We start from the raw sequence: 22,549 nt of genomic DNA, 5'->3' as shown, positions 1-22,549 counted from the left end.
ATCAGGGGAGATTTTCTTTGTATTTATCTCCAGGTCACCTCTCTTCGGTGTCCTTATTCCCAAAGCTGGAATTTAAAGCATGTTTTGTGATGAGCTGCAAGGAGTCTTAAGAGAGATCCAGGCGTGGAGAGAATTAGAAAGAGGGTAGAATGCTATAATTTTATATCCACTGTAGGCCATTATTCACAGGACTATGACTGATTGAGTCAAAACTAGAACCCATACTTTTGGGAGCCCAAGGTAACACTCAGCTACTCATGAACTACACCTATTACCTATGCACTGAAATTTTTATAAGCACCGAGAGATGAAGCAATGGCTAGAAATAACATCAACCAAATGAGGCCTGACACCAAGCAACACATCTATGCCCAAAGTGAGCAGTCTGCCAGGACGCCAAGCCTTACACAAGAAAATGTCTGGATTTCCACTGAAAATGAAATTGAGGACCAGTGGGGACGGATTAGCAGTTAAGAGTAACAGATATACAAACCTGATGACCTGAATCCAACCCCCAGATTGTTCAACATTTCACATGCCGGAATTTGCAGGTATGCATACACACACACACACACACACACACACACACACACACACACACACACAAATAGTAAACATAATGCTGACCTATAACTCTTAAAAGCCTGCTCCCCAGTCTACCTTCCTTAACCAGGCTTGGCTACTGAATCTCCTACTTAAGTAAACGTCACCCTAGAGAAACAGATTTTCAACTGATAATCAGCCTGGTTCATTATCGGTATCAGCTTTCCTTTTAGGGAACGGATAAGGTCCTCTGAGCACCCAGCAGTCCTGGAGTGAGCCCTTCCTCCCAATAGAGGAAGTGATCAAAGTTTTCATGACCATGAAAATGGAGACAAATTGAGCAAAATTGCTTTAATGAAACCGCTCATGTCATGTGACAATCTTCTGTGAAAGTCCAAAGCTATGTGCCAAGCTCTTCACACCTCACAGTAATGATTAGAGCTGAAGGGTTTCATGACTAGCTAATCAGAGGCGTCACATTTAAACATTTGCAATCAAACTTATATACCCATAAGAAATGCCAGATTAAGAAGCAGTATTTGCAATCTAACCCATATGCCCATAAGAAATGTCAGAGTAACAAGCACTATTTTATTAGTTGATACAAAATATCAGGCAGGCACTATCATAACCTATGCAGAATACTTTTTAAAGTTTAAAATGGACAGTTTAAAGAAAAAATTTAAACATGTATCTTTTTTTTTTTTTTACTTCCACTGGGAACTACCAATAAAACTTTAAAAAGAAGCATTTAAATTAAACCCTGAAGAGAATTTTTTCAGCATTTTTACTCAGATAGATGTCATCTGGTGACCTGCTCCCCGCTGACTTTTCTGTTAGGTGAACAGAAAGTTGCTGGTGACTGAGTACTAGAAGAAACCAGCCGAGGCCATGCTGCACGCAGTTCTCCCTAGAATGTGCTCAGGAGGAACAGCCATCACGCATGGTGGCTGGCACAGGTGCTCAGCCACAACTACCCTGAAGGTCAACGAGTCCTGTCATCGCAAGAAGGCCTTCAGAGAGACAGGCTTCCTTTCATTATCTTCTTTTTACAAAGAAACAAAGTTTCTCAAAAAAGAAACATTCACAGGACTTAACAATATCTATTTTATAAACAATTATATAATCTTGTTTTTCTTAAAAGGCAGTAAGTGAACGTGGGTTTTAGTGGTTGTTTTTAGACATTTATAAATACTGGCGACACCTACCGGCAGAAAATATATTTCTGTTCAGTCGCCCTTTGTGCAGGCAGAAACAAGAAAACTTCCCCTGAAACCCACTTAAGTTTCTTTTTCCAACCTTGTCCATCTCCATTACTGGGAAGCTATTTATACCTGACCAATGAAGTTGGAGACATCTATCTCTGTCTCAAGTTGTGTCAAGTGTACTTTTATTATGGTAAAAATAATTATATTAATACAACTCAGTGGTGATCCCTGAAAAATACTTACCAATATTCCCCAAAAGCATTCACCTCCCATCCTTGTTTTCACACAAGTACATCCCCACAAAGGGAATATAAAAATATTAGTGATGAAGAAAATTAGCATAACAGTTCACGAAATGCTAGAGCACATATCTACAGACTATGACTAACAAGGGAAGAATAAGCAGGCAGCTTCACTTAAGCCTTTACCACAGGACTCCAAAACACAGGACAAAAAGAGCAAAGCCCGGTCAGAATTCACAACTATTTTCACTATGATCTTCTCTGACCCACTTTAGTTTATTAACCGAACTGGCTATGCTTTTTTTTCCTCCCAGAAGTCTGAGAAGCCACCAGCCCCATCCCTACTGAAAACTCATATCTAACCCAGGTAGTAACAACCTGAACCCCAGGAAGGTACCACCCTGTCCAAACAGATGAGAACCCATCACACTTCCATAGTTGCTGAGACTACGAGCTCTACAAATATTCAACTAGCTACGGAAAGGAGAGGGTTTTATCTTGTATAACCAGAGCCTGGCGGAGTCCTGCTGCAAGGAGGCACTGTTGGAGGAAATGAATCTCCAAATACACCTATACAGAATTCAGAGTCAAGGGCACACACTGAGCAGACAGACCTACATGTGTCGCATAGGTGGAACCAACCGTGCAGTGACTGGGCGGGACACACATCTGCCTCCAGCACCACCACTGCCCACCCGCCCCCCCGTCTTGGTGGTTCTCAGAGTGAGGCAGAGGAAAGTGGAGAACACACACACACACACACACACACACACACACACACACACACACACACGGGGGGGGGGGGGATGATGAGCTGGTGCTATAGACGCCACCACAGCAAGGCTAGGATCTGATAAGGCAACTGTCTTCTCTAAAACCCTGAAAAAGTACGAGAATAGTCTTCTCCCCCAGCTTAACCTACTAACTCTTTTAAGGGCAGTCAGCAACTTGCCAGAGACAGAGCACACGGGGGCGGGAGGGGAAAGCTTAAGAAAACCAAACTGAGAGGACTCCCTCAATTACCCAAGGGCACTGCCTCTCTCCCTGCGCCCAAGTTCCCAGAAAGGGAACTGTTTCTAGTCTTTAAGACAGCGAATTCACCAGCGTATAGCTCATTTTCAGCCTCAATTACTCTTTTAGCTTAGACCCAAAATGAACGACACTCTTCCTCCAACCTCCTTTATTGGTTACTTTTGACAAGTAAAGGTGCTCTGTCCTGCCCTTGCCCTCAAACAGCTACAAAACCAAGTGTGTCTGGTGAGATATCTGAACCGGTCTCAAAGAACTTAGGCTCTCTTAACCCCGACCGAGGACGGGGACACATTGCTTTACGAGGGGCTCTTCCTGACACCCAGGCCTCCCTAACAGGGCAGCGGTAGGTAGATGCCTTTGCGGGCTCTAGACAGAGACTGGAGTTCTGTCTGCCGGACTCTCCAGTAGGAGAGAGGCAGCGTCAGGAAACTGCGGTTCCCGGGCGCAGGGAGAGAGGGGCAGGGATAGAGGAGCCAAGAGAAGGCGAGAGGGAGCATTTGAAGGGGCGATCCGGAGAAGCGCAGCACTCCGGAGAGATGGAGAGAAAGCGAGCGGTATACAAGGTGAGGTGGCGGAGAAGCCCGAGGTGCAGGTGTGTGGAGGGCGCGTCCTACCTCGTCCTTGGCCACCCCGCTGCCCAGGGGCGCCTCCAAGCTGCAGTTTGCCCTCTTGACAGTGAGGTAGAAGGGGTAATCCTTGGCCACCATGGCAGCTGCCGGGCCTGCCCTTTGCGATGTCACCGCTGATCCCAGGCGACAACAAAAATCCCGGGTAAAAGAGGGCCCGAGCTCCACGATGCCGGCGGCGGCGACGCGAACACCTACAACGGCTTCTAGCAGGCTGGACCTGACGCCTGGCTCCACCGGGAGGGCGGGGCCGCTGTAAGCCACGCCCACGGAGGGAGGGCGGATGGGCGGGACTAGAGAGGACCACCCCGCCCTCCTAGGAACGCCAGGTGCGGACGTGTAGACGCCTCGTGGGGCTGGGGCGGTTCTGCCAACTTTGGGGACCTCAGGGAACACGCGCGTTGAGCCACCAGACCCCAGGCAACTCCATTCGTGGAAGAACAGTTTGTAGCAAGGAGGCCCGGGAGCGAGGGGGCAAGGCCCAAGCCAGAATCATTTTGAGGCGTAGGCGGGGTGTGTGCAGGGTTTCTCTACATAGCCCTGGCGGTCCTTTTTTTTAAAAGTGAGCGTTAGTAGGGTAAAAGCAGTCCAAACAGTTAAATGCGCCCACTTTAAGTGTGCAGTTCAAAAAGCACCGCGTAACCAACCTCCACAGCCGAGAGACAAATACTTTCCACCACATATGGAGTCCCCTCTAACCATCCTCTTCCCCCTCCCACGTGCCTACACTCACGCCCCTACACCCACGCTGGACTGATTCAGTCTGTTTCCAGTCTAAAGCAAAGATCACGTTTTGGGGGATCTTTTCTAAGGGAAACACTGACGTTGTAAATGCCCAAGAAGCAATTAAAAGGGCGTTGCTGCAGCCCTGACCAGTCAGTAAAAAACAAACAAACAAACAAAAAACTAGAAACAATGGCAACGGTCTTTGGTAAGAGTACTTTAAGTAAACTTTTCTAATTATAGAACACCACCCCATAGCGATCAGAAAGGAGATGGGTCTATGGGTGGGGCACTGAAAGATCTCCTTGATGCTGGCCTCAGTTCGAAAAGTAAAAGGCTGGCCTTTTGAAGAATAGTTAGCAAGTGTGGGGCTCTGAGTTCAGTTCCTGCATCCAAAATATAACAGTGCGGAATCAAAGCAGTAGAACAGTCTGTGATCAAAACACATCTACAAAAGAATACTTTCCTTCTTCCTTCTCTTCCTTTGTTTCTTTGTTTCTTTGTTTCTTTGTTTCTTTCTTGATATTTTCTATAAAGACATACTTGTAGGTCAACAACATTTAATGTCTAGAAAAATCTGAGACAAACTTACACTGTCCCTGGTGGCAGAGGAGAAGAAACATCTGAGATAGAAAAGGTAGTGATAGTCAACAAAGAGGCTTTACAGTTACAGTAACAATTTTCAACGTCTTAAAAGAAAACTATGTTCGCATGTCACCCAGGGGAAAGAAGAAATTAATTTTCTTAAAGTTATCATTTCCTCCAAATAACATTTCTTGTAAACTTCCCTGTAGTATCTTTCCATCCTCCAGTGAATGGCCTGCGTACAGCAAGTGCTGTTACAGGGAGCTACCGAGTCTTGTTTTTGCTGTTGGGGTGTGAGGGAGGCAGTGTGATGGAGAAATAGATCCTGCTTAGACATTCTCTGCTTCCAGATGAGGTCAGAACCCAGCAGTTCCTACTTTCCCTGGTGAGAAACTGCTTAACGTGTGGATCTTCCACCTCAGGTACCAAACCCACACCCTGGCCCTAAACCCACCCATTATCTTGGCCAACTAGATAGCAGACGAATGGACTGCCTTTGGATACGGGAAGAAGCATATGTGTGAACAGGGCTCCTAAATGAGTGGGTTCTGACGAGACAAGAGAAAGCTGTGGTTTTCTTTCTAAGTACACAACCTGAAGCAATAGGAAGAAAGCTGCAGCCAAAGAAGTGTGGAGTGGGAAGGAGCCTGTGACAACCACTGACTTTCCCTAATGACATCCCCACCACACAGTCATACTCCCTGCAAGCGTAGCCAAATGTGCTGCTGGAGCAAAGGGAACCCCATCTCCAGAGTGCCCAAGCAAGCCAGACCAGAGGTAGTGACATGTCCCAGAGCCAAAGCACCCACAGCCTCTTTTCCTTTATCCTTTCCCTGTTCCTCCAGGGCTCACCCACAATCTCCACCACAAGACCCTGGGCATCAACAGTTCATTTGGTAATGAACTTTGATCCCAAATGAAGTACTGGGCCTTGTTCTCCAGTTGGAAAATACACTTACAGCCCTCGATGGGGAATTCCCTGCAAGAGATTCCCACAGCTCTCATATTGGGGTGTTTTCTTCAGCATTCTTAGGACTGACCAGGCGGTGTGACACACCAAAACTACCTGGTGATAGTAAATGAGCCCTTAGAAATGGGTGTGTGTGGGGGGAGGGAGTGGCAGAGAGAGCACACCAGTTAAAAGCACTTGTTTCCTTTTTAGAGGATTCGAGTTTAATTCCCAGCACCCACATCAGGTAGCTCAAAACCACCTATACATCCAGCTCCAGAGGATCTCATAGCCTCTTCTGACCTTCACTGACACCCACATGCACGGGAACACACACACACACACACACACACACACACACACACACACACTCATACAAGTGCATGTGAAAATGGAGAAGGGAAATTGAACGTCAAGTTTAATTACTGGACACCAAATAGCAATCATATTAATAAGAAGCTTACCATATACATTTCATTTTCTCTTAAGACTTTTTTGCCTTTCTTAAAAAACACTAGGAACCATAGAATCAGTGACTAGCATATATGCATCAAACTCATGTTGCTTTTTACTATTCCTCTGGGTGTAGTAGAGAAAGAGGGAGGGAGAAAGAGAGAATTGCAAATCGACAGAACTATTTAAATCGTGCCACAAAATGAGTGTGATGGAGAGCTCAGTAACCTTGGGTTCTGATTTTCCAAGTTCACATAGACTGAAGGTTTGACCACCCAAAATGGGGTTCTCATCTCTAGTTTTTTTTGTTTTTTTTTTTTTTTTCCGGAGCTGGGGACCGAACCCAGGGCCTTGTGCTTGCTAGGCAAGCACTCTACCACTGAGCTAAACCCCCAACCCCGGTTCTCATCTCTAAATTCCTAAGCATGCATGCATACATACATACATACATACTACATATAAACGATGTGTGTGTGTGTGTGTGTGTGTGTGTGTGTGTGTGTGTGTGTGTGTGTTAGAATAAAGCCCATACACAAGGCCAGGAACTTGGGATAGGATGTACAAGTTTTGTATGCTGACCATGGGATATTCCAACGATTTTTAAAAGTATTTTTTGCCCTGTGCAGTATCTGCCTAGTTTCCAGGTTTCTTGCCTTTCCCTCTGCTTTGTTCTTTGCTGATTTGGGATTTGGGAAATCTGCCTGGGACTCTAAGTAGGAGTGTGAGTAACCAAAGACTGTTAGCAATAAGCTGTCCTGTGAGAGGGCTCTCAAGCACAGAGAAGCAGGCTAGTGTCTGATTCTGAGAGAGGCTGGACCAGCTTGGTAATTACTCCCAGCAGAGAAGCAGTCATGTCCCCCTGCCCTGACTCTCTCTCTCTCTCTCTCTCTCTCTCTCTCTCTCTCTCTCTCTCCCTCCCTCCCTCCCTCCCTCCCTCCCTCTCTCTCTCTCTCTCTCTCTCTCTCTCTCTCTCTCTCTCTCTCTCTGTGTTTACAGCTTAGACACAACACTGCCCAATAGCAGTTTCCCTAAAAGTAACAATACAAAACACCTTTCAGAGCTCTCCTTCACAACCAGTTATAATCCTATAAAATGCTTCACGGCCAGGCAGTGTTCCTCTTGAGCCAGGAGCCTGGAGCCTGGAATAAAGAAGCCTGTTTTGCATTTCCAGGATGGATGCCAAGCACAAAGCTGTGGCCTTGCTTGTGCTGTGCAGGGCATTTGTGCTGCTGAGGGGTTGGACATTGCAGCCAGACACACTACTGGTGGTTAGCCCTTTTGAGCCTAGCAGATGATCAGGACATACCTACCCTGGGGCTAAAACCTCAGAGGCTGAAGTGGCTGTGACCATCTTCGCCAATAGGGCCACGATCCATCCTATCAGCGCTACCTTGAATATCGTGGTTCGATTTCTTTCTTTCTTAAAGGCTCACTTATTGATAAGAGTGATTCATCCATTCATCAAACAGGCACTGAGTTCCTCCATGGTTAGCTACCTCTCTTCTCATTTTAGCCCCACCCTTAAGCTTCCCTGCTGGGCAGGTATTAACTCCATAAATAAATATGGTCCAATTTCAGGTATGGCCTTTCAGATGAACCCTCCATAGTTATGCATCCCAGAAGACGCTGACCTGCCAAGCTCAGCCTCCGGCCATGCAAACTCCCGTGGTTTCCCTGGCTTCTTGGAGGGATGTCTTCTACTGGCTAACCAGACAGGGTCACGCAGGTACATGTCGGGCACTCGCAAGTTCTAACATCTCTCCCCTGCCCTTTCTTTTGGCCGATGGTTCCAGTTAATGATCAAACACCCTCTCCTTTCTTCAACGTCAGTTTTGGTGGGAGGAAGGAGGAAGAAAAAGCAGGGAACTCTGAGGAATCGGGGCTGTGATCTAGGGCCACACCAACAGCGAAGGCACACACAGGCGATCTCAAGTCACACACATTGGTGCTTCCTCCTGCCTGGGGATGAGCCTCCTGGCTCCAAGACAGATTGGTAAAAATCCAGCTGTGGATACTCTACAGCTGCAAGGATTAATTCTTGCATTGTCTAAAGTGTTTTGTTTTCAGGAACAAGTTTAAAACAACGATAGCAGCAAACAGAAACCCAAACCCTTCACCTGATCACTAATCAGGTAATCAGCTGTCATGACAAAAGAAAAAGAGCTATATATTTTTTAAAGTACCTATAAAACTTGATTGTACTGCTATGGCACAGCAGGTACATTTCTTGTCCTCTGGTTTATTAGAACAATGACTTATAGTTGTTAGAGGTGATTCCATATCTCCTGACCACGTCTGTCAGTGTCTATATGCTTTTTGTTTTTGTTTCAATGCACAGTCTTTTTTTTTTTTTTTTTTTTTTTGGTTCTTTTTCTCGGAGCTGGGGACCGAACCCAGGGCCTTGCGCTTCCTAGGCAAGTGCTCTACCACTGAGCTAAATCCCCAACCCCTTTCAATGAACAGTCTTATTCAGAAGCCCAGGCTGGCCTAGAACTCATTATGTCACCCAAGCTGACTTCAACTTACAGTAATCCTTCTGCCTCGGCCTCCAAAGTGCTGGAATTACCAGCAAGTGCCACCATGCTCAGCTAAATGCATTTAAAAATTTAAAAATCTAGAAGATGTCAGAGTTCCCTGGCATCTTGTGGGTAGGGGTTGGGATGCTGATACTGATAGTACTTGTGGCAACCTCCCCAACAAAGAACGGGTGCATCCAACGTGCGGACAGAGCCACCAATAAAAGACCAGAGTGACACGTGGCTCTTGGATCTGCTGGTCTTCACCTTGAAGGTCTTTTAGACCTTGACCCCTGGTTAGTATCTTAGGCAGGGCAGACAAAAAAGCTGAGTGCAAAGAAACCCAGACTACTGCCTCACCTCAGACTCTACTGCCTCACCTCAGACTCTTCTGCCTCACCTCAGACTCTACTGCCTCACCTCAGACTCTACTGCCTCACCTCAGACTCTACTGCCTCACCTTGAACTTGACCTGATGTTCATGCTGACACTTAGCCAAGTGACAGATTCCACATGACACAAAAAAGTCGAGAAGAAAAGAGAATACAAGAGGAAGGAGAGACAGATAATTCTCCTAAAATGATCCACACACACACAGAGGAATAGGGAGTATCGCTGTGATTTGTTTCATAGTCAGTATCTAGATTTTTTTTTTAAGACATGAAAGCAGCACTGAGACTCTATTTGGGAAGAGGAAGGGGGAGCAGTGGGAAGAGAACGAGAGAGACTGTCAGCGAAGATGTGTGAAGATGTACAGCACATGCGTGTATAAGACATCATGATGAAATCCACTGATTTGTGCAATTATCGTCTGCAAAAAAAAAACCACTACTACTTCATATATAAAAATCCACTTCAAAAGTGAAAATTAGTTTCAAGAAAATACAGCTAAGCAGAAACGGGGAAGTGGGGATGAAAATTTCCAGATTCAGGTCTTTCCCAGAACTTTTGTTACCGTACTTGGTTGGGGTTTGAGGCAGAACCCCGAGTTTAGTGATTAAATTTCCCAAAGGTAGTTCCATGATTACTACTGGCTGCATAGGTGTGATCAAACTATTTCTGCTCTTCAGCCTACAGGTAAAACATACACACATGAGAGACTTGTACGCCAGCCATACAGAGAGAAATGAGAGCCCAAAGCGGTAAAATCTGGCCTTTGCTGGTAGAGGCGGGCTTTCTTCTACCGTCTACAAGCACAATAATCAATATGTCACATCCATCCCCTTTCAGATGCCACAGGCTGTAACTGTGCTACTATGTTATGTTCTCTCTCTCTCTCTCTCTCTCTCTCTCTCTCTCTCTCTCTCTCTCTCTCTCTCTTTCTTTTTTTTTTTCCAGGGCAGGGAACCGAACCCAGGGCCTTGCGTTTGCTAGGCAAGCGCTCTACCACTGAGCTAAATCCCCAACCCCGTTATGTGCTCTCTTAAGGAAGAAAAATACCATACAAAAGTACACGCTGTGATCCCTTATAAGCCACACTTTGGTTCTGGAGATGTGTGAGGGCTGTGGCTGGGGAGGTGGCTGAGTAGTTAAAGCGCCCACCGCACAAGCATGAGGCCTGGATCCTTAGCGCCCACATGAAAGCCTGGGTGAGCATGGCAGCCATCTTGGATCCAAGTGCTTAGGCAGAGACAAGGGATCGCAGAGCAAGCTGGCAAGCCGACTCTCGGTTTCAATGAGAGAACCTGCTTCAGGAAGTAAAGTGAAGATCGATCACTGTTAGACACCTGACACCAACCTCTGGCCTCTCCATGCACATGGATGTGCCTACGCATGAGTACACATGCACGCCGGACATACATACACAGGAAAAGGAAGTGCAGCATGTGTGAAGAATGACACGCAAATGTGCTCATGTCATTGCGCCTGCATTGGACATTTGACATCTGAGCAGCCAGGCCGACGTATCCTTATGTTGCTTCAAGTAGAGTTAAATAAGAAGCTTACCCGATACCCCAGACCCTATTTTGGGTTCAGTTCCTTTGGCAGAGGAGCCCAGAAATGTGTATTTTTGATCAACACAGTCAAGGGGTATGTTTGACTGACACTGTGTTATGAATTAGGACAGTGGCTTCCCACTGGACCCCCTCCCTTGCCATCAGCAATGTGATATTCACAGACCTTTGGTCTCAAATATCTGAGGATGCTTAACCCAATGTGGTAGCATCAAAATCCAGAATGGGCAGAAAAAAACTATTAATGGGTTCATGCAAACCATCACTCACCCACCGGGGGATCTAGAGTATGCCAGGCAACATGCTATCTACATATGGGTGCATAAGGGGAGCAATGAAAAAACGTGCAGGTCCACACTTCAGCTCGGCTCCCAGCAAAGCCACCCACCAGGAGACATGTTCCGGCACACGGCTTTGGATTCACAGTCTGGTATCCGGGGCTCCAAAATAAAAATGCACTTATCTCTGTAGCTGAGAGGCACAATTGCATTCACATTTTTAAAAAAATTAGCTGCAGAGAATGAAAGGAAAGCTGTCGGCTTGAAATGTTTACCTGCAAAAAGGACCTGGGGCTGGGGTGTGTGTCGGGTGTTCTGTAGAAGACCTTGATTATAGAACTAGTCTAACCAGAAGGAACAACAGGTTCGGGGTCTCCTGGCAAGCGTGCGTCTCATCTGCTGGGGGCGGACGCTGGCTGGTGAGTTGTAGAGCTGTACAGGCCCATAGGCTGAAATGTCCCGGGTGTTGGGCACCGTAAGAGCTTTGGAGAGGGTAGGAGGAGTGGGTTAACTGAGCGCTTTGGCTAAGTGGGAGCCTCCTCAAGAAAGCGTCTGGGTAAGAAGACCTTGAGCTCTTGCCCCTCCTGACTGTACCTCCTAAATTCTGATATAAAAAGCATACTCTACAACATTCAGTTTATGCTGTGCTGAAGAATGAACCCACGGCTTCCTGCGCGTTAGATAAGCAGGCTATTAGCTGAGTCACATGACCAGCCAGAGCGTTCCTGACTTATTTGACTTTTTTTCCCCAGCTGACATCCAGGCCCACCTTCAGCAAACACAGTTCTCACATGTCCACAGTCCTGACCAAACTAAAAGCCTTGGCAGCAAAAGGCTGAGCAGAAAAGCGGCAGCCATGACTTTGTGCTCATCGGTGATGACATTACCGTCTGCTTCTTCCGCTTTGGTGGCCTTGCCCTGTTAACTCGCACTCAAGGTTCTCTGTGACCCCCAAAGGCTAGGGGGACCCTCACTTTATCTCCCCATCATACTGAGTACCTTGCTTACCCCAGTGCTCCTCTACCAATAGACCCTCTATATCCACTGCTTGACCCCAGTCAGGCCCAGTGTTGGGTTGAAGAAGGGGTCATGGATTTTCCCCACATTGCTACTCAAATCAGTCCTAGTTCTTTCTCCCATACTGGCACATATCAAACAATGAAATTAAAATTAAATTGAGATAGGGCTGATCATCGATATCACCAAAGAGGTAAATCTAGAGGTCCCCCCCCCAAAGTAACGGTGTAGTTTCTTTTTAAAAATTATTGTTTTTAGTTATGTATATGCATGCATATCTGTGTATTATGGTTAAATGAAGAGGCCAGAGGCAATGTGAACCCCCTGACGTGGGTGCTGAAAGAGCAGTACAAATACTTAACTGCTGAGCAATCTCGCTAGTCTCTAATTTCTTAATTTCTTCTTAAAATAATAGTTTTTTATGGTTAGGCATGGGGACATGCCTAACTCAAGAGTTAGCTGCTGGTGGATCTCAGTGAGTTGGATGCTAGCCTGGTTTAGATAGTGAGTCCTAGGCTAGCCAGAGGTAAGTTAAATTTTTAAAAATGTATTCTTTGGGGGTTGAGGATTTAGCTCAGTGGTAGAGCGCTTGCCTAGCAAGCGCAAGGCCCTGGGTTCGGTCCCCAGCTCTGAAAAAAAGAAAAAAGAAAAAAAATGTATTCTTCGAGAACTTCATACACGCATACACGCATATATATATAATTTGAAGATATTCATCCCTTCCCCTCACCTAAACTCCTGGATTTCCTCTACCCTCATGCCCCTCCCCTACTTCATGACTGTTTTACGAGTATTTTTTATTCATTGAGAAGCAATAAATGAAAATCGTAATTGTGACCATATCCCTCCCTTCTCTAACTCCTTCTAGATCCTATCTCATGCTCCCCTCCCAATTTCATACGCTCATTCTTTTTCAAAGGTATTAGTGGGCAGTCAGTGTTGCCCATACACGCGTGGGCCTGGGGACATCCACCTAAGCATAGTTCAGTTACCAGGAATCATATCCCTAAAGAAAGCTGACTCCCCCTGCTCCTCTCCTAGCAGCCACCAATTGTCAATCTCTCCTCAGTTATGTGTGGAAGCTCATGTGCCCTCCCTAACCCACCACAGAGTATGAGACTAGGAGCTCATGAAGATGGGCTATCAGAACTTTTTTTTTTTAAGATTAATTTATTTTACATATGAGTACAGTGTTGCTGTCTTCAGACACACCAGAAGAGGGCATCAGATCCCATTACAGATGGTTGTGAGCCACCATGTGGTTGCTGGGAATTGAACTCAGGACCTCTGGAAGAGCAGTCAGTGCTCTTAACCGCTGAGCCATCTCTCCAGTCCCAGAACTTTTTAAAAGTACACACAGATTTTTAACTTAGCTTCTTGATGATCCAAAATTCATGGAAACAACCTGGAAACTTAGGTTACATTGAATCTTTGCTCTCTTGAGATAGGAACTGAAAGGCTGAGGGGAGAAGGATTTTCTATAGTGTTTAAGATGCCACATAGCTCTAATCTGAAGTGTCTAGGATGATGAGAACATGTGGACTCAATTTTATTTTATTTTATTTTACTTTATTTTATTGAGACATTGTCTTATTTACGCTGCCTAGGCTGCTCTTGAGTTTCTAAGTTCAAACAACCTTCCTGCCTCAGACTTCTGAGTATCTGAGACTCTAGACAAATCACTATACCTTATCCCTAGACTCAACTTTTTCATCTCAGGAAGCCAAAGGGAGAGGAATAAACACTTCTCTGTTGGCTGCTTGGGATGGTGAATCTTCACTGACAGCTTGACTCGAATTAGAATCATCTGGAAGATTGGTAAGAATGGTCTTCGGTTGCACTTGTGACCTCGTTTCCAAAGAGGACCCACCCTTTTAATGTTGCCTCTCAGGTCAGCATCCTCCTTTCTCTGTTTCCTACATGGCCACGATGTGAGCTGTGCGATTCCCCTGTCTTCTCAGCCAAGACTGACAGAGCCCTTTCCTCTTTTTCAAGCAGTCCTGTCAGGCATTTGGTCAGAGCCACACAAAATCCATGAACACTCTGTTTCACCCGAAGGCGGGGGGTGGGGGTGGGGTCATGATCTCCCTCTTAGATTCTCATAAGAGGTGCCTGAGAGCTTCTGGCATAGAGACCGCCAAAGCCATCCACCAGGGAGTGGGAGGGAGGGAGGAAGAGAGGTAAGAGAATTGAAATGGTAAGGCCAACATCATGTGGCTTCCTTTCTGAACTTTAATAACCCTGAGCTGCCTGCAGGCTCAGAAAACCCAAATGCTGTAGTAGGTACAGGGATTTCTCTGGTGCCAGGAAAATGCAGTAAGACACGACTTTTACAAGGTAGGTTATGAATTAATGCCCTGCAGCGACCAAACAGGCTTTTAACATCTCCAAAGTTGGCAGCCAGATGCCCAAACGCTGGCTTAGTGCCTTCCAACAATGCACAACAGAGAGGACTGGGTACTTGAGGATGGACTAATCTTCCAGGAGAAAGAATAGCAGAGGAGCCAGGTTTTATGATTGGGAGGAAGAGGGCAATTCGATCTGTAGTTTTGCTGCCACCACAGGCCCCACTGTAATGGACACGGGAGGTTTTCCACATGTGCAGCACATTTTCTACAATGTTTTAAAGGGGATCGTGTTTGTTAGGCCACTTCAGTTACTGAAAGAACTATTCCTCCCCTCACTGGGGAGAGACTCATCCTGTGGGGTTATCCAAAAGATCAAAAACTACAGCTTCTCATTTGGATTCTGCTGTAAGGGAGCAGCTTGGGGTGTCTTGTTATGTTTTATCCCCAGAAGTTTCAAAGGAAGTGCCTGTCATCAAGATTCAAAAATAAATATGAAAAAAAAGATGCTGGCAGACCAAAAAAAAAAAAAAAAAAAAAAGAGGGATCAGCATTCTGCATCAGTTTCCTGATCATAAAACTTTATAAAAACAACCCACCCATTAGGGGAAAAAAAAGTGCACAACAATAGTTCATATTCTTTCCTAAATGCTTGCCTCATGCCAGCCCGAAAGGAGGTGCCATCACGCTTCCTGAATCATGAGGTCCAAACACCACATCCCTTTCCTCCCTCTCTCATCTCCACCCAGTTGGCATCATTCCCGAACCTCGCCTCCTCTCCACGAGGAGCTCAGTGGAGTGGAGCCAACTTTCTCCTTCTACCTGACCTGAGGACGCTTGCCCGCCCGCCGAGCATCCATACCAGCCAGCAGCAGGAATAACTGAGGTTTCCTGTCCTAGCCCCATCCATCCATCTTAAAGGAATATGTAACAGGGAAGGTTAAATTACAAAGTCACCAAGTAAGTGAAGTCTGCTCCAGAATCATCTACAGGAGGATTACGAAGGGGCCTGCTTGGTGACGGGTGCGTTGTGAAGTCGAAAGTGTTTTCCTTCTACCTTGGCTCCATAGCAACATTAGCTCCCACCCAAACCCCACCCTCACTCTCTTTGTGGTCCTGAGAATAAAACCCAGAACTAGGCGAGTGCCCTAACACAGAGTGACTTGCCAAGGCTTATATCAAAACTTTCTTTGTGGAATTTTCAACACACTTCCCGTCAGTTCCTAGCACAAGCGAAAGAAACATACAAGCCCACAGAGGAGAAGCCTGGCCTCAAACGCTGAGTGTATAACTTGATGATGTCTATAGGATTTTTGGACAGTTTAATCCAGGATGCCAAACTTCAGTCTGGTCATCTGTAAATGCGCATGCGTGTGCACGCTCATGTATGTGTGCATGCATGTGTGTGCACAAACCACTAGTGTATATAAAGGAACTAACATGAGTCAGTACTTTCCTTCTACCATGTGTGTGCTGGGGATAAACTCAAATTCATCAGGCTTGGAGGCAGGGGCCTTTACCTACTGAGCCATCTTGCTGGTCCAAGTTTCAAGGTTTTAATTAAATAGGAAAAAAAAACATGAATGAGGTGATACAAATATACTTATATCCTAGACACAGTCAGAATGATCAAAAATTCACCCCACGCCATTTTCTCAATGAATTAGAGGGGGAAGGATAAGCTTAGGCATTTGCCCATCCTTCTTTCTTTGTAGGGATTAATTCTTCAACTCCATACTCTCAAATACCTACTTGAACATCGGACCATGGAGACGGCGGCATAGTAAACGGGACTGACACAAACCGGAATTCAAAGCGGCTGTGCCAGCCTGTGATCATTATCATCTGACTAGACTTAAGAATTACCAGAGAGGGGCTGGAGAGATGGCTCAGTGGTTAAGAGCACTGACTGCTCTTCCAAAGGTCCTGAGTTCAAATCCCAGCAACCACATGGTGGCTCACAACCATCTGTAATAGGATCTGATGCCCTCTTCTGGTGTGTCTGAAGACAGCTACAGTGTACTTATAAATAAATAAATCTTGAAAAAAAATGATAAGGTACTTGAAAATTAAAAAAAAAAAAAAAAAGAATTACCAGAGAGGATTAGCTGAGGGGAGACATCCTATGAAGAAAGTGGGTAGCGTCATCAGTCATCCGGCGGGCAGGGGCCCAGACAGAATCAGAGGAAAGAGAGGAGAAAGCTGGAGGGGTATGGGACCTCCCCAGTGCTCCTGCTCCCACCATGGGGAACCACCACACCCTCCCCACCAAAATGGACTGAACCCTCTGAAACCAGGAGCTGAAATAAAACCTCCCTGTGTGTTGCTCTCTTAGGTATTTTGGTTATAGTGTGTGTGTGTGGGGGGGGGGGAGCTTACAGCTTACAGTCCTTCGTGCATAGAAGTCAAGGCAGGAATGTAAGCAAAGGCTGCGGGAAAACACTGCTGGCTTGTTCTGAATGACTAGCTCAGCCTGCTTTCTTACACAGCCTACCTGGGGATAGTAACTGCCCACAGTGGACTGGGATCGCCCACAGCTCATTAATCAAGAAAATGCCCTACAGAATTGCCCTCAAGCCAATCTGGTGGGAGGAGGCAGTTTCTCAATTGAAGTTGGCTCCTCCTGACGACTCTAGCTTGGGTCGAGTTGACACAAAACCAACCAGCACACAGATTTTGAGGCCTGTCGTGGCACAGGGCTCCGTAAACAAGAGGTTCAAACGGAGAGAAGATCCACAGGGAGAAAAATGGAAATGCTGATGAAACATGGAGACAGACACTGAGTGGGATAAAGCTGTCCTAAAATAGACCACTGTCACTTAAAAATAAGTGCTTGGCTGCACAGTGCCAGCATTATCTGTGCAACAGCATTGACTCTCTCCCTGTCTTCTTCCTTCAGGCCTGATTCAGCTGTGACAACTGAATCCCTCAGTGAAGCTGTTCCTTCAGTGGACCTATTGCTTCACACATGTTTCTCCAGTCATAACTTTCTTTCTGCCTTTAAGGGCATGGAGGACCCTGGTTAGTTCTCTTCTGGGTAGAACACATAGTGTCCGGGCTATGAGGCCAGGTACCACAGGCTTCCTGTGTAACCCAGAGCTACACTTCCAGCACAAAGCTCTGACACCAGTGTTATATACTTATGCTTATGTGTGTGTCGCTGTGTATACACATGTATACACGTACATGAACATGCGGAGGCCAGAGGACACCCTCAGGTGTCATTCTTCCTCAGCACCTTGTTTTTTTTTTTTTTTTTTTTTTTTGTTCTTTTTTTTTTTTTTTCCTGAGCTGGGGACCGAACCCAGGGCCTTGCGCTTCCTAGGCAAGCGCTCTACCACTGAGCTAAATCCCCAACCCCAGCACCTTGTTTTCTGACAGGAGCTTTCACCTGCTTGGAGCCTGCCTATTAGGTTAGACTGGATGGCTGGAAGGCTTGGGGATCCTCCAGTCTCTGCTTCTCATAGGCCTTGGATTTGAAGCACACGCTACTGTACCCAGCTTTTAAACACAGGTTCTGGGAATTGAATTCAGGCCGGCATACCCGTGCAGCAAAAATTTTACAAACAGAGCTTTACCTTCCAATCATGTGGCAGCAACTTCTAATAGTCTCTATAAACAAATTAAACTAGGATTTCTCAATAAATCCTAAAGATCATTATCTTTTGCAGGGCAACCCGATGCTACAACTAGAGACACCAAGGTCAAAGAGTGACCTGTGCAAAATGATTGAAATGGCATCCGACAAGAGTCGGGAGCCCAAGGCTCAAATATTGGTTCTACATTTCTATGCTGACTTCGGTTGACCCTGGTTCTCTGTTCACTGGTTCTCTGGCTGGTCAATCTCAGGACTGAGAGACATACGGGACCTCATCAATTGGGCAGAAAGGCCAGGGTCAGCCTGCACCATAGCTCATACTGAGCACACGGGTGTCTTCTACAACCCATCTAGAAAATGTACTCATCCATCAAGTCAGTTACTCAGCTGTGGGAGCCTCAGTTTCCCCAGCTTCGATTAGAATATAATTACCCTGACTTCACAAAGAGTGAAGGTGAAGATTAGAGGTACTGGGTTGAGGAGAGGACACACAGGACTAATTCCATGAACAGCAGTGGGCTTATTAGACTAGCATAGGGCAGAAAGAGAAACCCAGTGGAGAAAAATCGTTCCATCAGAGCTGGGAACCAAAAACTGTCAGACACTGAAACTGTGACACTTAAATACTGCTAAGAGCATATCTGACCCAACCCCCTACTCCACAATTTCGTGCTGAATTCTTGTTTATAAAATGGAGGAATGTATCCGGCTGAGTTAACTGTGTATAGAAGAAAAGTCACCATTGTGATTTACAGAGTTCACATAATATATTGCAGGCAGTAATGGTATGTGCCTTTTGTTCTAGACCAGACCTAGGATAAACAAAACCTACCCTGTACTATTGAGAATTAAACTGTCCTATGTAGTTGGTCTCAAACTTGCAATCCTTCTGCCTCAGCCTCCTTGGTGCTGAGATTACAGGTACCCACACCACACCTAATGCTCACCCTATTTTATAGACAAGAGTAGAGAGGCTGGAAAAGTTTAACTTAACTCAAAGCCAAAGAGCAACTAAAGTAGCCATTCCAGAACTCTGTCTCCAATGCTGAAGGTCTTATCCTTGTAGCCAGAAGGCAGGTGCGTCTACTGCTGCTACTAGCTTTATAGAAAGGACCACAAAGTCCCCCATTGACCCCCCAGACGCTGGCGGCTACAGACAAATCATTTTAATTTCCTGGGCCCTGTCGTGATCAAACAGAATGTACTGGATTAGAGTTTTTCAATCCAAGTCTTGTGGACCATTAATCACATTTTATATCCAGGAGCTAAGAACCAAAGGAGGAATGAGGATCACGAGGAGGGGGGGTGGGTGGGAGCTGAGCACATTCATTAGCAAGCAGGCACAGTGGGGTCTCAGTTCATTCCATTCAAAGTTCTGAGACTCTGTTGCCTTTTATATGACAGGGAGAGGAGAGAGAGCAAGAGAGCTGGTTAGGGGAGTCATGAAGTGACTTGAGAGGTTTGTTGCGAAGTTGTATGCAAAACAGTCAATGTGGATGTACTTACCCTGGAGCTTATTTGGGATGCTCTGGGGTAGCGGAATGGGGGGGGGGGATAACGGGGAGTGGGGAAAGCAAACTCTTTCCTCTTGGAATGATCAGTATTACACACAATAGCACTCAGCAGTTGCTGCGAGAACTGAATTGAAAGGAAAACAGACCTAAGTATAATGGGCAGATGCTGGGCTGCTCCTGAAGCCTTATGGGTATGTCAAGAATGCTAGCAATGTCTTTTGTACTCAGCCACCTACTCTGCCACGAGGCATTTTCTGCCTGAGACCCATTCTGTGTGTGAACAGCGCATCGCATCCCTCTTCCAGTGGGATAACCACAGGTAAGCTCCCCTCTCCACCGTGTCCCACACGCTTGGCGTCTGAACAAAGGTGAGCTGTGGAAGCTAAAGAATTCTTGTTTTCATCAGTGTCTTTGCCCAGGGTCACGGCAAATATTGTTTCATGAATTTCCAGCTTAGTCCTCAGAGCTCAAAGGATAAAGTGTTTCCACAAGAAAGAAAACAAGAGAGAAGAAAAAACACACGCACGCACGCACGCACGCATACACACACGTTTCTGTATCTTTGGACACATAAGTATTGTCTACAGAAAGTACTCAATGCATGCTGATAAAGTTGAATTCAAAGAAAAGCGTGGAGAGAGGGGTCCAATGAGAGACAGAGGAAGATAAAATCCCTGACCACTTAAATCTTTACTTCTCAGGGAAAAGCAACACCCTCAGACTTGCCAGCCAGCCTCCTTCTGGAAACAGTGGCACAGTAACCGAGAGCAATTCTTTCCAAACTTCCATTTTGAAAGCAGGACCTAGAACTAATCCAGGACTTCTGACCCCAGCTGATGATTGCCAAGAAACCAGGCTGCTGAATGAGTGAGCCACACGGTCCAGACCACCAAAAAAAAAAAACAAAAAACAAAAAACAAACAAACAAACAAACAAACAAAAAACCACAGAAGAGATGCTCAATAATTATCTAATTATCTATTGAATGAAAGAGATAATTATTCTCAGAAGGAGATCTCAGAAGACACGGCCAAGGGGATGTCAACATAACCAGGACTTACTGGCTGATATTTTAAGAGTTCCTAGGTTAGGGACACAGCTTAGTTGTAGAACCTGTACGCAGCAGGTGAAAGGCTATTAGAGTCAGAAGGGGGAAAAACAAACAAAACAATGCTCATCTACCTTTGAACTCAGACCCAGAATAGCCCACTTATCAGGCTTTTACACTGTTCCAATCTCAGACTAAGCTTTTCTTCTAAGAAGTCTTTTCAGATCAACTGAGCCCAAGGACATGGCTCCCTTCTAACAAAGCTCATTGACACCACTGAATGAATCATATACTGCCAGGTGGCACCTCTCAAAGTCATTTGTCACCTTGGTTCTGTAAGGGGCCAGAGAGTGGTCTATGACAGAAGTACTTTCAGTTTTTTTTTTTTTCTTTTCTTTTTTTCGGAGCTGGGGACTGAACCCAGGGCCTTGTGCTCTACCACTGAGCTAAATCCCCAACCCCATGTGCTTTCAGTTTTAAGTGAGAGGTTTACTGAGTGTATAGCAAGCAAAGGAGGACAATCAGACAGTGAGTATAAGGTATCGAGGAGCAGCAGACGGACAGCAGGGTGATGCTCATCCAATCTGGTGCTCAAAGTACCCAACTTTAGAAACAGACTGGGGACTCCAGCTAGAGTTTGCAGCTGAGTGTCCCATCAAGAGGGTCCTCTCCAAGGATGCGAGTCCAGCTTCTCATTCCAACGGCAGGCTTTTGATATTATGAGATAAGCAATAACCACCCCCCCCCCATTGGACGTGGTTTGCCATCTAGCTGTTGTCAAGAACACAACATCTTCATGCTCTTGGCTGCTTGACTTTTTCTTTTCTCCTGGTTACAATTAGGAGGGCCAGCAGAGCTCAGGAGAAGGAGGGTTTGTTTTGGTCACGGGGTAGGTAGTTTATCAGTGTAATGAGCGTTACAATCCTGTAGCCAGGCAACCTTCCAGGTTGCTTCTCCACTTGAATCTTTAGAAGGTGTTCTCGGGTAACTAGCCCGTGAAAGGGACTTCTGCATCAAGGACTGATTACAGTCAGTTCACTTGTAGACCAATACCATTCCTTAATCCTCCATTTAACAGACAGTAACCATCATGCCATTAGCGTACAGCAGGGGAATAGCAGTCATGCTGGAACCTAAGACTCCCTGAGGGTCTACTAGAAGGAAGGGCCGCCCTTCCAAACACCCCATGCTAAAATGAGGAAGTCATTCCAGAGATACTCACCATTTTGAAAGAAACGGGGCCTAAAGAAAAATGTTCAATCTGCCTGTGAGAAAATGCCGATCCCAACGCAGAATCCATTCTGTAATACAACACCCAGCTAACCCAGAAAATCCATGGTGAGAGAGGACGGGAAGATTTTCAGGATAGCGACATAAAGAAATGGCCAGGCTGTGGTGGAACCCAACCCCTTGAGTTCATTCCTTCATACTGTTTAAGATGTCCTACATCAACCGTGGGAACAGTGTGTCAAGTTCTATGAAGGAGGACATTCCTCTTATTCATATGATAAGACAGAATGGCTTGTGTGAAAATGTAAAAGGTTCTGGTGAGGTTGAGGCCCAATGAAGGAAGTGGCATGCCACAAGGGTTTACTCTGAAATTCCCCAAAGCCAAGTGTGGGATTATGGCAGCTGGTTGGTGGACGAGTAGGCTGCTAATTACATTATTCTTGCTGCTATTCTACTGTGAGCAGATCACAGGATTCATATTTAATGCACTAAATTACCTAACTTAGAAAATGACAACTTCTGGCCAGTCCTGGTGAGGGTATTGTGAAGCCGGTACACTTACAATCGTGAAAAACAGACAGGAACTGCTATGACATCAAGAGGCACCAATCATAAGTACACAAATCCCTTGGCCATTAGTTACAGTTGTGAATTTACCACAAAAACTAGTCCAAAGGGTGAAGAGAT

At 45.8% G+C, this 22,549-nt stretch overlaps 1 protein-coding gene across 13 annotated transcripts in view; it reads right to left on the bottom strand.

Annotated features, from left to right (window-relative positions):
• Arhgef3 (Rho guanine nucleotide exchange factor 3) overlaps positions 1-22,549 on the bottom strand; it is a 280,270-nt gene that overhangs the window by 65,609 nt on the left and 192,112 nt on the right. For 2 of the 13 annotated variants that reach the window (XR_015639302.1, XM_087587656.1), the window contains exon 1: positions 3,640-3,852. Coding sequence is in view for 2 of the 3 variants with exons in the window: in XM_087587656.1 (XP_087443782.1) it covers positions 3,640-3,732 (93 nt within the window). In the remaining variant the exon portion in view is untranslated. 13 annotated transcript variants of the gene reach the window in all.

The sequence above is a fragment of the Rattus norvegicus genome, chromosome 16, assembly GCF_021556685.1.
Source record: "Rattus norvegicus strain SHRSP/BbbUtx chromosome 16, alternate assembly SHRSP_T2T, whole genome shotgun sequence".
In the NCBI taxonomy this organism is placed as follows: Eukaryota; Metazoa; Chordata; class Mammalia; order Rodentia; family Muridae; genus Rattus; species Rattus norvegicus.
Note: the sequence above shows the minus strand (reverse complement) of the source record. Positions and strands in the feature narration are given on the sequence as shown.